This window comes from Sorex fumeus, unplaced genomic scaffold (assembly GCF_029834395.1).
Source record: "Sorex fumeus unplaced genomic scaffold, SorFum_2.1 ptg000098l, whole genome shotgun sequence".
Classification (NCBI taxonomy): domain Eukaryota; kingdom Metazoa; phylum Chordata; class Mammalia; order Eulipotyphla; family Soricidae; genus Sorex; species Sorex fumeus.
In genome coordinates this window covers 20,261,592-20,276,175 of record NW_026606155.1, presented here as the reverse complement: position 1 = coordinate 20,276,175, position 14,584 = coordinate 20,261,592, and the positions used below count along the sequence as shown (strand labels likewise).

General features: G+C 47.4%; 1 protein-coding gene across 2 annotated transcripts in view; it reads left to right on the top strand.

The window, feature by feature from the left end:
* IFT43 (intraflagellar transport 43) overlaps positions 1–14,584 on the top strand; it is a 101,183-nt gene that overhangs the window by 35,516 nt on the left and 51,083 nt on the right. For both annotated transcript variants that reach the window (XM_056133634.1, XM_056133635.1), the window contains exon 3: positions 4,880–4,944. In XM_056133634.1, coding sequence (XP_055989609.1) covers positions 4,880–4,944 — 65 coding nt within the window. The remainder of the gene's footprint in view (positions 1–4,879; positions 4,945–14,584) is intronic.

Here is a 14,584-nt window from a genome sequence, read left to right as displayed (position 1 = left end):
ACCACCTCGTAGTTTGTAGCGGAGTTCCCAATTCCCACTTTAGTCCCATTTATCAAGACATCTCCTCAGGCTGAGGACAGCAGTTTTAATCACGTAAAATTCTTGCATCCAGAAACTGATGCTTCAAAAGCACAGTTCTAAGTGAATGCTGGACAGTTCAAAATAGGAAATGTTCTTTCCTGTTTTATCCCACCTGAGTCATTGAGTTACCTGCAGTTTGCATGGTATTTGGGGTCAAGATTTGCTGGGCTGAGTTTCTGAATTTAATCTGTCATTGGTGAGTGCTTCCTACCACCCACATTTTGAGATTTAAAAAAAAATAATAATTAAGATACCATGATTTACAAAGTCATTCATAATAGAATTGTTTTGGGCATATGGTTTCAATACCAGCCCCACCACCAAAGCTCCCAGGTTCCCTCCTGGCTCCCGGCCTGCCCCCTTGGCAGGCATACGGCAAATATTACTTGCTTCAACAAAACTTAAAGGAATGGCAAATGGAATTATCAGAAAATAAATCAGTAAAATTCAATTTGTGATGATTGATTGCCATAGGATTTTAACTTATGTAAGTAAAGAAATTCAACTCAGTGTGAAAAAAAAGTACTTAATCAGGCATAGAACAATCAATGTAAATGAGATGTTAATTCATTATTGAAAATGTGTAAAATCCCTTAGCAAGCTAGGAATAAACATACCTCTCTTAACCTAGTAGCAGACAAACATGTGTCCCGTTATTAAGTGCCATACTCAATCTCACATGCTGGGAAATTTGTCCTGTCCTTTAAGGAAGCTCTTTTAATGCTTCTTGCAAAAGTGGTTTTAAGGCTATAAATTCCCTAATTTGTTGCCTATCTATGAAGCTCTTTATTGTTTCTTCAAATCTGAATGATAAGCTGGCTGGATAGAGTGTTCCTTCATTATTGTTGTTGTTGTAGTTTTGCTTTTGGGTCACACTCAATAATTAACGTTCAGGGGTTACTTCTGGTTCTTCACTCAGGAATTGCTCCTGACAGTGCTTGGGAAACCCTATGGGATGCTGAGAGTTGAACCTGGGTTGGCTGTGTGCAAGGTGAACAAATGTCCTACCTGCTAGACTGTCACTGGCCCCAAGTATTCTTGATGAGGTGTTCATTTCGTTGAAGTTTTTTTTAAAAATTTCATTAGTGAGACACCATGAGGTACAGTTGTAGACTTACAAATTTTTGTGCTTGGGTTTCAGTTATACAATGATCAAATACCCATCCCTTCACCAGTGCCCATTTCCCACCACCATGGATCCCAGTATCCCTCCCACCCCCCAAGCCCCCCATCCCACCCATATATTCCTCAATACTCTTCTGTATCATAGATTTTCATTTGATAGATATCTGTAAATCTTAAAGGCTTTCCTTTATATGTAGCACTGTAGCACTGTCCTCCCATTGTTCATCGATTTGCTCGAGCGGGAACCAGTAACGTCTCCATTGTGAGACTTGTTGTTACTGTTTTTGGCATATCAAATACATCACAGGTAGCTTGCCAGGCTCTGCTGTGTGGGCAGGATACGCTCGGTAGCTTTCCGGGCTCTCAGAGAGGGGCGGAGGAATCGAACCTGGGTCAGCCGAAGTTCCTTTTTAAATTTTTTTTTTTAATTGAATCACCGTGAGATACAGTTACAAAACTTTCATGTTTGCGCTTCAGCCATACAATGATCAAACACCCATCCCTCCACCAGTGCACTTTCTCTACCAACAGTGTTCCCGGTATCCCTCTCCCTGCCCCATCCCAGTCCTCACCCAGTCTTTATCGCAGACAATTTCCCCAATACACTCTCTCTGCTTTTGGGCATTATAGTTTGCTCAAACTTTCCCACCACCATTCAAACCTGCCTGTCAGGGGCAGACGCTAGATTATTTAATTTTCCATTGCTCACTTTGAATATGATGAGCAGTCACGCGGCCTCAAAAGCGGTCACACGCTTCTGGAATTCTGAGATGGTAAATGGTTGGGGTCCAGAGACATCTCTGCAGGACGCTAATCCATTTTAGGATTCAATTGGGAGTCCCTGGTCCAGGGCCGATGGAGCGCTAACATGGTGCCCAGAGGCAGATTGTGGGCGTGACAGCCAGGCTGCCAAGCCGGTGGGAGCCAGGGAGAGATAGCCCGGCTCTTCTGCTGCCGCTGCCGCCATGTGGCCTGGGGTCTTAGTCCTGGGACCCAAAGACCTAGGCCTTGCTTCTGACTGCTTATGGTCACCGGGACTTCATCTGGATCAGACAGGGGGAGCACACCTGCTCCATCTGGGATGCCCCGGTGAAATTGGCTCGGTACGGAGCCCGGAGAGATCTCTGGTGATGTGGTGAGATCTTCCGGGATTCACTGCTATGTCTCTGGGCCAGAGCTGTTGGTCCCTTTTTTAATCTTGATGCTGGCAATGTTCTGTACCTGTTACATTTTTAGATGTTTAACCTACCTGTCTAGTTGCTATCTCTTAGGTAATTCTCTCTTTTCTCTTGTTATCTTTCTATTTATAAAAGTAGTATAAGTTTATAATAGAATGATTTTTTTTGGAAATAAATAGATTTTACTTGGAGGATTTTTAAGTTGTGTGTGTGTATGGGGGGGGGAGAGAGAGAGAGAGAGAGAGAGAGAGAGAGAGAGAGAGAGAGTAACATACTCAAGAGAGAACACAGGCTTCTCCAAGGACGGAGAGAGAGCCCCTACACACATCCTAGGATTAGACAGAAAAGCATGAAAGTACACATCTCAAGAGTGGAGATGCGGGCGACACATGTGCTCAGGCACCACATGTGCTCAACCACGTGGGCGCAAGCAGCACAAGGGCTCGGGCAGCATATGCGCCTAGGATGATTAAAAAAAAAATAGCAGTAGAAGGAAATTTAGAATTGTTTCTATCTAATTAAAGCCTTTCACACATATGCTTTGTAGCTAAGTAATGCTAGATATGGGGTATTCATAGTCCTTTTTTTTTTTTTAATTTTGGGCTGTAGCCAGCAATACTCACGGGTTACTCCTGACTCTGCATTCAGGATTTACTCCTGGCAGTGTTTGGGGGACCATATGGAATGTTGGGATCAAACTTGGGACAGCCATGTACAAGACAAATGCCCTTCCCGCTGTACTCTTGCTCTGGTTTGCAGCATTACCAATCTTGACACACAATCAGAAGTATGTACCTACTGTTTTGTGGCATGTTTTTCAGGGTTAATATATACTGTACCTTCTCCTCGCATTATGTTACATATATATATTTTATTAGTGTAACACCATGAGGTACAGTTATAGACTTATACATTTTTGTGCTTGGGTTTCGGTTATACAATGATCAAGTACCCATCCCTCCACCAGTGCCCATCCTCCACCACCACGGGTCCCAGCATCCCTCCCACCCCCCATCCCCACCCCCCACCCCACCCTATCTCTGTGGCAGGGCATTCCCCCTTGTTCTCTCTCTCTTCTTTTGGGTACTGTGTTTTCCAAGAGAGGCATTGAGTGGCAATCATGTTTGGTCTATAGACTACTTTAAGCATGCTTCTCCCACCTTGGGAGGGTTCCTCACAGCACCCTTTATTTGGTGCTCTCTTCTCTATCTGAGCTTCCTTTTCACCTAGCACGTGTGGCTGTCCTTCAATTCATGGAGCAAAATTCCTGGTACTAATCTCAGCCATTCCTGGGTGTTAGTCTCCCTTTTTGTTGCTTTATGTTCCCCAGATGAATGCAATCTTTCTGTGTCTATCCCGCTCTTTCTGACTCATTTCACTTAACATGATACTTTCCATGTAGTACCACTTATATGTAGATTTCATAACTTCATCTTTTCTAAAAGCTACATAGTACTCCATTGTGTAAATGTACCAGAGTTTCTTTAACCAGTCATCTGTTCTCGGGCACTCAGGTTTTTTCCAGATTCTGGCTATTGTAAAGAGTGCTGCAATGAAGTTACTTATATTTTTGGCCTTCCCAGCAGTGTTCCAGGGTCCTTGTGCTGCTTTTGGTAATACTAGGCCTTTCAGGCCACCTGATGGTTCGGTGCTTTGCACACCCAGTGGTACTTGGGGCCTCGGTGACCCAGGGGACCATTTGGTTCTGCAGATCCAGTGTGGGGCCTTGAGGATGCAGCGTATGCCCTGCAAACCTTTGATCTCTCTCCCGGGTCCCTCAGAATTCCTTTAAACATTGCTTTTCCTTATTGCATATAGTATTTTCACTTGTGTATTCTGTTATTTCTTCTCTCGCTGCTGTCCATTTTGGTTGGCTCCAGTGGTTCATTTTTCAAAAAGGACATTACGTCTGTCCCTGATTATTTCCCATGATAAATTCCTGGGACTAGAGTTTCTGGCTCAGAAAAAAGTGAACGTTTCTAAGGCTTTCGGAAGATATAGCCAAATTGCCCCCCAGGCCTGGCCAAGCTATACACAGACAGAAGGGCACGAAAGCACTCATATTTCTGCAGTCAGTTGCAGAGGTACCATCCCCCAACCCTCTCTTTTTTTTTTTTCTTTTTGCAGGGTGTGAGGTATCTCCCAAGCAGTGCTCAGGGTGTCTGGGGCCCCCTCCTGGTGATTCTCAGCCAGCCCCTGTCGGAGGTCCCATGCCAGGGCTTGAGGAAGCAGTGCTGCTTGGACTCTGTGGTTCTTGGGCCCCATTCTGGCTGTGTTTGGTGCTCAGGGGACTGTAGGGTGCAGTGGATCAAACTGGGGTCAGCTGCGTGCGAGGTATGTGCCTTAACTTCGGTGCTCTCTCTTTGGCCCCAGGTCGCTGCATTTTTAGCACAGGTGTGGGTGAGTTTAATTTGGTAGGCTGAGGTGACCGTTCCCTGCGCCACCACATACTGCGTGACTATATTAAGTTGCCTCCTTCTTCTCTTGTCTTACAGACTCCCCCGCCCAAGCCCCCACGACGGCAAGGAGGCTGGGCAGATGACTCCATGAAGGTTTCTAAGTGAGTATCTTCGCTCCCTGTGGCCTGCTAGGGTGGGGTGGGGTGGGGTAGGTGTTCTTGGGCTGCTGTGCTTTTTGACAAACAGTGCTTTTTATTTTTCAACTTTAAAATTTTCTTTTCTTTTGACTTTTTGGGTCACATCCGGTGATGCACAGGGGTCACTCTTGGCTCTGCACTCAGGAATTACTCCTGGCGGTGCTCAGGGGACCATATGGGATGCTGGGAACTGAACCCAGATTTGGCCACATGCAAGGCAAATGCCCTACCCGCTGTGCTATGGCTCCAGCCCCGGCGGTAGTTTTTAAACAAAATTCAAACATGATTTAAACACCATGTTTTACCAAATGGCTCATAATAGAGTTGTTTTAGGCATTCCGTGTTCCAGCACCCATCCCCTCCCACCACCAGTGTGACCCTCCCTCCCTCAATGTCACAGCTTCCAGCCCCTTCACCTCCTGCCCCCCCAAGCCTGTCCTCTTGGCAGGCACAAAATAATTTATTTTATATTGCCTGTCACAACAAAATGGCAGATGATGCAGATGGAATTATGAAAAAAAAGTTCAGAAAAAGAAAATTTGTAAAAATTGTTTTACTATGGTGTTGTTAAAGTCATTGAGGATTTACTGAGCTTTTGAGCCTTCTGTGTTACTGTTTTCATCCAGTGAGCTTAGAGGGCACCAATGGAGCTTTCCTAATGAATTTTCTGGGCTCCTGCTGGGCTGTTAGTACTGTGACATGTGGAGGTGTCGTGTGTCCCCATTTGTGGCTGCCTGCTCCAGGAGCGGTAGAACCGGGGCAATGCTGTGGCTTGGCCTCCCCTCTGAGATTAGTCGGAAAGCCATGAGACTGGGCCATTCATGCGCCGGAGCATGTGGGGTGTGGGGGGGGGGGCGGCTGGGCCTCCTGGCAGAATGAGGGGAAGGGCTGGGGCGAGCTCGCCCACTCCTATGCTGAGAAGGCCCCCAAGCCTCAGCCCAGAGACTGGTCCACCTGGGAGTCTCATTGGTTTTGGCATCTCGTCCCAGATTAGTCATGAAGCTGTGACTCTGGGCCTTTTATAGGTTCAGAGAAAATGGGGTATGGGTGGAGCTGCTGGGACTTCTTACAGAACGAGAGGTGAAGTGGGGGACAGAAGCTTTGTTGCCCTATAGTGTGTAGGTCATGCAGTTCATCCACTGAAAAATGGACATTTCCCCTGTCGTCGGTCTCTCGACAGAGCTGTGCTGTCATGACTCCAGTCATCTTAGAACATTTCGGACCCCTAAACCTCCCCTTGTTAGCTGTCATTTCCTATTCTCCCCTCACCCTACCTCCCCAGCCCCGGGAATCACTGACCTGCCTTCTGACTGAAGTGTCTGTGCTGGACGTGTTGTGTGAAAGGAATTATGCAGTTTGTGGTCCTTCCAGGCTGGCTTCTTACACCTGCATAAGACTCTCAGAGCTTATCTAGAATATAGCACTTTGGTTTCTGCTCTTCCCAAACAGAACGGATTGCCTCTTAGCATTACAGACCATTTTTGTCCTTACTCTCCTGCGCAAAATTATAAATGAAAGGTAAACTGCCTGAAATATTTGTACCAGTGGGATGACTTAAGGAATGACTTAAGGAATTTCCTTTTCTCAAAGAAACACACACACACACACACACACACACACACACACACACACTCCTTTTCTCAAAGAAACACACACACACACACACACACACACACACGCATGCACGCATGCACGCACACACACACTTATCTTCTGAATCATTTATAAGCAAGTTGTAAAGGCCATGACATTTCCCCTCTAAATACTTCAGCATACATCTTTCAAGATTAAGGACATTCCCCAAATAATTATACTATCTTTATCATGTCTAAGAAATTTCATAATGTTTTAATAATATTTGACATATAGTTTCTTTTAAAATTTTCCCAGTTGCCTTATAGTCTTTTTTTTATTGAATCACCATGAAATACAGTTACAAAGCTTTCATTTTTGAGTTTCAGTCATACAATGATCGAACATCCATCCTTCCACCAGTGTACATTTTTCACCACCAATGTCTCCAGTATCCCTCCCCCGTCCTCCCCTTCCCCGTCTCTATGGCAGACAATTTCCCCCATACTCTCTCTCTACTTTGGGGCATTATGTCTTTAGTCTTTCTTGATCTAAAATGGTTACCTCTCTGCCCCAATTGATTTTTTTTTCCGCTTTTGTTTTTGGAGCCACACTCAGCAGAGCTCAAAGGCACGTTGTTTGTAGACTTTTCCCAGTGTTGCTCAGGGGATCAGGTGCTTGGTATCAAACCAGGGCATCCTGCATGCAAAGCATGTGCTCCAGCCCCTGAGCTCTCTCCTCATCTCCTCAATCCCAGTTGACATTTCTTTTTGAGAAATCCAGGCCAGATATCTTATAGAATGCAACACACGTTAGATTTCTCTGGCTTTTTATGATCAGATTCAAGTTGAAGACTCCTAGCATGAACCCATGTTGTATACTTCTTATTTTATCAGTGGGATGGTATTGAAAGCTGTACTCAGAGTATGTTCTACTCCCATTCTTTGTTCTCTTCAGTCCCTCACATCCCCTGTGGGTAGCCTCTGTGTTCATTTCTGGTTTAGCTTCATGGGATTTTTTTCAGAAAAAAAAAAGGTACTGATAAATCTCCATTTATTAAGAGTTATATCCTCTTTATTTCTCAAAATTGCTAAATCTTAACTCAGCACACTATAGGCCCACACATCAGCTCCCTATTTTTATACGTAATATTTTATTGAAACCACACCACACCCTCCCATTTTTTAAATTTAGATCTCTGACCTATGGAATTAATCCTGATCATGATATGAGGTCTGGATCCAGTTTTATCTTTTTCTAAATGGCTCCCGTCCTAGGATCATTTATTAAAATATAAGGCTTTCTCCAGGATCTGAGAAGTCACCATTACCATATTCTACATATTTGTATCTGAGTTTGCATTTACACTATTCTTCTGTTCCCATGGTCTTTTTTCCCCCCATAATGTAGTAGTACTGCTACTTATTCAGTACTGCTATTGATTAAGCTGATTGAATTGGGCATGAACTCCACATTACTTTTTCTTTTCAGAATATTAATTTTATTATTATTTTTCCCCCTTTTCCCACTTTTTATTGATTCACTGTGAGATAGTTACAAAGCTTTCATGTTTGAGCTTTGGTCATACAGTCATCAAACACCCATCCCTTGACCAGCACATTTTCCACCACCAAAATTCCCAGTATTCCCCCACACACCCGCCATTCTAACCCTTCCCCTGCCTGTGTGGCAGACATTTTCCCCCCATACTTTCTCTCTACTTTGGTTACATTCAATATTTTGGTACCAGTCCCACCACCACTCAAACCTGCTGAAAAGGCAATGCTAGGTGATTTGTTTTGTATTGCTTGTTATGGATAGAATATAATGTCCAGAAAATTCTGTGTTGTTCTCTTCCGGGAGATTTAGTTTATAGTCTCTGGGTCTACATGGTACCGGGGGCAGTTTGTGTGTGTGACTGCCAAGCTTCTGGAAAACTGGGGACCTCAGGGGAGGAAGTCCAGTCCCGATCCGAGCAGGCTTTGAAATCTCAGTCATGGGTTCCCACATACCTGTGTTTTCCTGCTGGTCAGCTCATGGGTGAGGTTCATCACACTTTAGGTGAGGCTCATCCAAGTGTATGGACAGTAGCCTTGGGCATGGTGGTGGTTGGGTTCTGGAGGTTTTCAGCTGTCAGGGTTCTGCTTGTGGGGGAGGGAAACTCAACCCACCCCCCTCAGAGGTGCCCCAGTGAAGACAGCCTGGCATGGGGTTAGGACGGCTCTTTCTTCTGGAAGCTAAGTTTATAGTTACTGGATCTTGGCCGTTAATGAGATTACATAGTGCCAGGGACAGTTTGTGGGTATGACTGCCAAGCTACTGGAAAAGTGGGGACCTGTGGGGGGAGGAGACCCAGTCCTGATCCAAGCGAACTTGGAGATCTCAGTCACGGGTTTCCCCTTACCTCCGTGCTACAGTCCGTAACTGTGTCTTTTGATTTCTTTTGAGATTCATGGGTCTCAGAAATAAGGTCAGTAAATGGGCTTATATAGCTGAGCTGGAGGTGGTTTGTGGGTGTGGTTCCCACATGCCTTTTGGCTGTTTAATTTCTTGGTAAACTTGGCCCCAAGTTGTTGAGGTGTAGCCAAAGACACAGCAACAGTTTTGGGGTATCTGAAAGTATGAAGGCACCATCAGACTGCTGATATCCCAGGACCTTTCTGCCAATCCATAAGGCATCAAGTACCACACAGTTGGACAGGGGTTACTCCTGACTCATGCACTCAGAAATTACCTCTGGTGGTACTCGGGGGACCATATGGGATGCTGGGAATTGAACCCTGGCTGGCTGTGTGTAAGGCAAATGCCCTACCCACTGTGCTATTGCTCCAGCCCCAGTTGTTACTTTTTTAATAGAACATAATATTCTCCCTGAAGGGAGCATAACCTGACACTCACCATAACCACACCACCGGACCTCGTGCCAGGCTGTTTCACTTGGGGCATCCCAGAGAGGGGCGGGTGAGACCCCTTCCTGCCCCAGGGGACGCAGTCCCAACAGCCAAAAAGCTCTAGAACTCAGCCACTGCCATGCTCACGGCCACTATCCACATGCTAGGGCCAAGTCTCACCCATGAGTGAATCTGTGGAAAAATCCAGGTATGCAGGACTTTGTGACTGAGAACTCTGAATTCAACAGGACAGGGTACAGAGATCCTCCGCCCGTATCCCCCTGTCTCTGGTGACTCAGCAGTCATGCCCATAAGTCACCTCAGACTGGCACCAGATGATCTCGTCATTGACCACCATCCAGACCGCATGTCCTTCTTTCCTGGAAGGGAACATAACATGACACTGGCCATAACCCTGCCACCAGACCCCATGCCAGGCTGTTTCACTCAGGACACCCTGGAGGGGAGCGAGTGAGACCCCTCCCTGCCCCAAGGGACCCAGCCCTGGCAGCCGAAAACCCCCACAACCCAACTGCCCCTGTGCTCACGGCCACTCTCCACATGCTGGGCTGAGCATCACCTACAAGTGAATCTATTCCTGGACTACATGGCCACATTTGTGGCCGCACAATACTTCAAACCACACACCCTACCCATTCTCCAAGATTACTGCACCATATTTGATAGGGTTCAAAGTAGGAATCAACTAATCTTAGAGGGAAATATACAGTTTTATTTTTTACATATATATATATAAAGCACACAAGGCTCAATCTTTAATAACATGTAAGTGATCTCTTATAGAAGGACTTAATGGTCCCTGTATGAAATACAACAATCTCCACACTGTTTCCTCTTAAGGATACTTTTTTGTATCATTTTTAACTGTTTTTCATAACAGACAATGCAAAATGTATTATTTTGGTTCTGCTTTGGGGTAGGGATTGCGGTTCGGGATGGAAGCATCTGAAATATGGCAGTGGGAAGGTGTAATGGTGGTGGGATTGGTGTTTGAATATTAAATGTAATCAAATATTGTGAGCCCGGCAAGCTACCGAGAGTATTCGATATGCCAGACACAGTAACAACAAAGTCTCCAATGGAGACGTTACTGGGCCCGCTCGAGCAAATCGACGATCAACGGGAGGGCCTTTACCTTTACCTTACTTTATAAAATAAAATAAATTAAAAAAAGAAACAAGCAAACAAAAAAATAGAACTTTTTTTTCTTTTGTTTGTTGGGCCATCCAAAGAAATGTTTAGGTGCTTTTTCTGACTCTGCACTCAGAAATCACTGCTGTTGTGCTCAGGGAACCCTAGGGGATGTTAGGGGTCGAACCTGGGTCAGCCACGTGCAAGGCAAGCACCTTCCGTGCTGTACTATCTCTCTGGCCCCATCATAATGCCAATTTAAAATTTTGTCTTTTAACTTGAAACACCACAGTTTACAGCATCCTTCGTAATATGGTTGCTTCAGGCATTCAATGTTCCAACACCAGTCCCACCACGAGGGTGGCCCTCCCTCCACACCATCCCCGGTTTCCCACTCACGTCCCAATCCCGCCCCTTTCGCAGGCACAAAATAATTTATTTTATTTGCTTGTTGTAACACACTGGCTATTGGAATTATTGAAAAATTCTTCAGTAAAAGAAAACATTGTGAAAGTTGTTCCATCTCACAATGGGGCCATTAGAGCCCTTGTCTGAGGGCTCACTCACTGAGCTGCTCGGTGCTTGTTCAGCCGTCTGTGTTACTGCTTTTGTTTACTGAGCTGAGTTGGCTCCTGTGCTACTTCCCCCCTCTAGTTGTGTGTGCTCCCACTGGGCTGTCAGTACTGTGGAGCTGGGAGGTGTCGGACAGCTGCGTATGTAGCCGCACGTGGTAGAAACTCCAGGATCTGTACAGGTGGGCCAGGGAGTTTCAGCAGCCTGGCTTGCCTTGCATCTCTTGTGAGGCTATGAAGCTGGGCTTTCCTTTACATGGTGGCAGTTGTGGGGTGTGGGTGTGGCTCAACACACACACACACACTTTATTTAAATACCGCCGTTTACAAAGTCATTCATGCTGATTTGTTACAGGCATCCACTGTACCAGCGCCAAACCCACCTTCAGCTTCCCTCCACCACTGTCTCCATTTTCCCAACCCCCCCTCAAGCCTGCCCCCCGCCACTAGCAGACCCACAATAATTTTATTTTTTATTGCTTGTTACCATTAAATGACCAATGGAGTAATCAAAAAAGTTATTTCCAAGCGGGCTCAGTAACATGGTGAGACTTGTTGTTCCTGTGTTTGGCATATCGAATACGTCACAGGTGGCTTGCCACACTTTGCTGTGCGGGCAAGATACTCTCGGTGGCTTGCCGGGCTCTCCGAGAGGGGCGGAGGAATTGAAGGCGGAAGAATCGAACTCGTCGGCCGGGTTGGCCATGTGCAGGGCAAACGCCCTGCCCGCTGTGCTATTGCTCCAGCCTGCCTGTATTATTGGCAGGAAATTATTTTTTAGTAGTGGGAAAATTTTTTTCTGATTGGAAAATAAATGACCACTGATAATTTGGAATAAAGATCCTGCATGCTGGGGGTGGGGGCGGGAAAGTTATTTCCATAGAAAAAAATTTTGTGAAAATTGTTGTATCTCACCATGGGGACCTTAAGTCCTTGTCTAAGGGTTTACTAAGCTTGCCAGCTAATTTTTTGACCTTTTAATCAAGAGTAAGAAGATAACTTTGAAATGGCCTTATCTGGTATGTTAATGGGCTGGCAGCAGCCCCAGCCGAGGTTTTTCTGGCGTTGATGTGAGTACAAACCACATCACTAGATTCCCGGAGCACTCTTGCTTGGTTGAATCTCCGGGTAGCCAGAACAAACTTTTTTTAAAAAATTTTATTAGTGAAACATCATGAGGTACAATTGTAGACTTACAAATTTTTGTGCTTGGGTTTCAATTATACAATGATCAAGTACCCATCCCTCCACCAGTACCCATTTTCCACCACCACTGATCCCAGCATCCCTCCGACCCCCTTTCCCCCCTATCCCACCCTGCCTCCGTGGCAGGGCATTCCCTTTTGTTCTCTCTCTCCTTTTGGGTGTTGTAGTTTGCAAAAGAGGCATTGAGTGGCAGTTATGTTTGGTCTATAGTCTACTTTCAGCATGCTTCTCCCATCCTGGGAGGATCCTCCCAACACCCTTTATTTGGTGCTCCCTTCTCTATCTGTGCTGCCTTTTCCCCTGGCGTGTGCGGCTGGCCTCCAAGCCATAGAATAAACCTCCTGGTACTTATCTCGGCTATCTTGGGTGTTAGTCTCCTATAGAACAAACTTTTTTGAACCTTAAAGTGAGGGGCCAGGGATGTGGTTCAGTGAGCCTCACTTGTTTGAGGCCCTGAGTTTCACCCTTGGCACCTCACAGTACCTCTGAGCTGGGAGTGGCCCCTGTTGGGTGTGACCGTCCCCAAAACTGAAAAAAAAAGAAAGAAAAGGTGACATCCTTTCACTTGTCTGCCCAGAGCCCTCAGTTGGCAGCCCCTCCAGTCGCGGCAAAGCCTAGAGCCCGGACTGTGGACTGCAAGGCTTTACCTGACCTGACCCTGCTGGCTCTACAGCAGTGTCCCTTGTGTCCTCCACTCCCTGGCCTGTAGGCCTAGAGACACGTGTGGCTCACGTGCAGTCAGCTCGCCTCTTTCTCTCCTCTCGCGCCGTAGCACGCGAGAGCCCATTATTTCATGCCCACGGTGCCTGCAGTGGGGGTTACGCATTGTAAGCTCCTGATCGGCCAAATGAAAGATCGGGTGGATAGTGTGGGGTGGTCATTTTGCTCTCCGTGGGGTAGTAGGGCTCCTGGAGTCTGGCAGATATGAAGGTGACACTAAGAGGAGGGGCCTGAGAGCCTGTCCTGGGGCAGGGGGAGCAGACAGGAGCAGGGTTGGGGTCACAGGTTGGAGGTGGCCTTCCCTGCAGGCTCACGGGGCGGGGGGTGGATGCAGGGGTGAAGGGAGGTGACAAACTTACTGCGGGGTGCCCGGCTTCTGTGGGTTGTTGGTTGGGGTGGGAAGGCAGGAGAGACCGGATTTGGAGGGGGGATGGGTAGATCACTCCTGCAGTCGCACATTCCAGGAGAGCTCAAGAAAGATGCATCTGGCGCCGTCGTCACAACTAGGAGATAAGGCAGGTCCTTGGGTGGGCTCCTTACAGGTTTCTGCGGGCAGTTGAGAAGGGGGTGAGAGCGATTGACTTTGGGGCAGACGCCAGCTGATGGTGGGCTGAGAAGGAAGAGGGCAGGAACACGGGCACTGCCCTGAGACAAGAGAAAAGCAGGGCATCACAGAGGGGGAGGGAAGGGCCTCCTGGGTGGAGTGGTGCGGGGTGCAGGGGACAGTGACACATGCTGTCCAGGGGAGATAGACTCACCATGGACAAGTGGAAGCTGGAACATTCCCCCCTCCCCCCCCCCCATCCCCAGAACAGAAGAGAATGGGGGCAAGTTCAGCTCAGAGATAGACAGGAAAAGGGAGCTGGATAAGCTGGGAGGGTTTCATTGGGGCGCGCCTCTTCTGTCTTCAATTTCTTGGAAGTAGGAAGGCTGACTCTGAGTTTGCTGAAACAAAGGCGATCTGGCAGCCGGAGGAGGCAAGTCAAACAGGTTTGGACCAGAAAGAGGAGAGAGGGCTTCCCGGGGGCCTTTCTTGGGTGCACTGAGTCCCAGCCCCACGAGGGCAGGAATTGGGAGCTCCTGCAGTTGGCCCAGCGCTTTTGGGAGCCTGGGGTATAAATGAGCCCCTGAGCTTGATTCTGGGCTAGGCGGGGCACTTGTTAGTTAAGTGATGGATGACCTCTGTGGGCAGTGGGATGTGGGGGGAGTGAGTCATCTCAGGGGGCAGGGACCCTCCAGGAGCAGGGATCTGGGCCACCGTGAGGGGCCCAAGGAGCGCGATTAGAAGTCGGGGTGGGGGGCACAGCCCCTGGCAGAAAGAGGTTGAGTGTGGCCAGGTGTCCTGGACCCCTCTCTGGCAGGGTGGGCTGCTGTCACCGTGCCGTGGACATGTCCTCTCCCTGAGGGAGGCTGCAGGCCTGGGGTCAGAGGCCAGAGTGGGGGGTGCTTGCAAGGGGAGACCCTCCCTGAGGACCTCTCACTCCCCTTTTC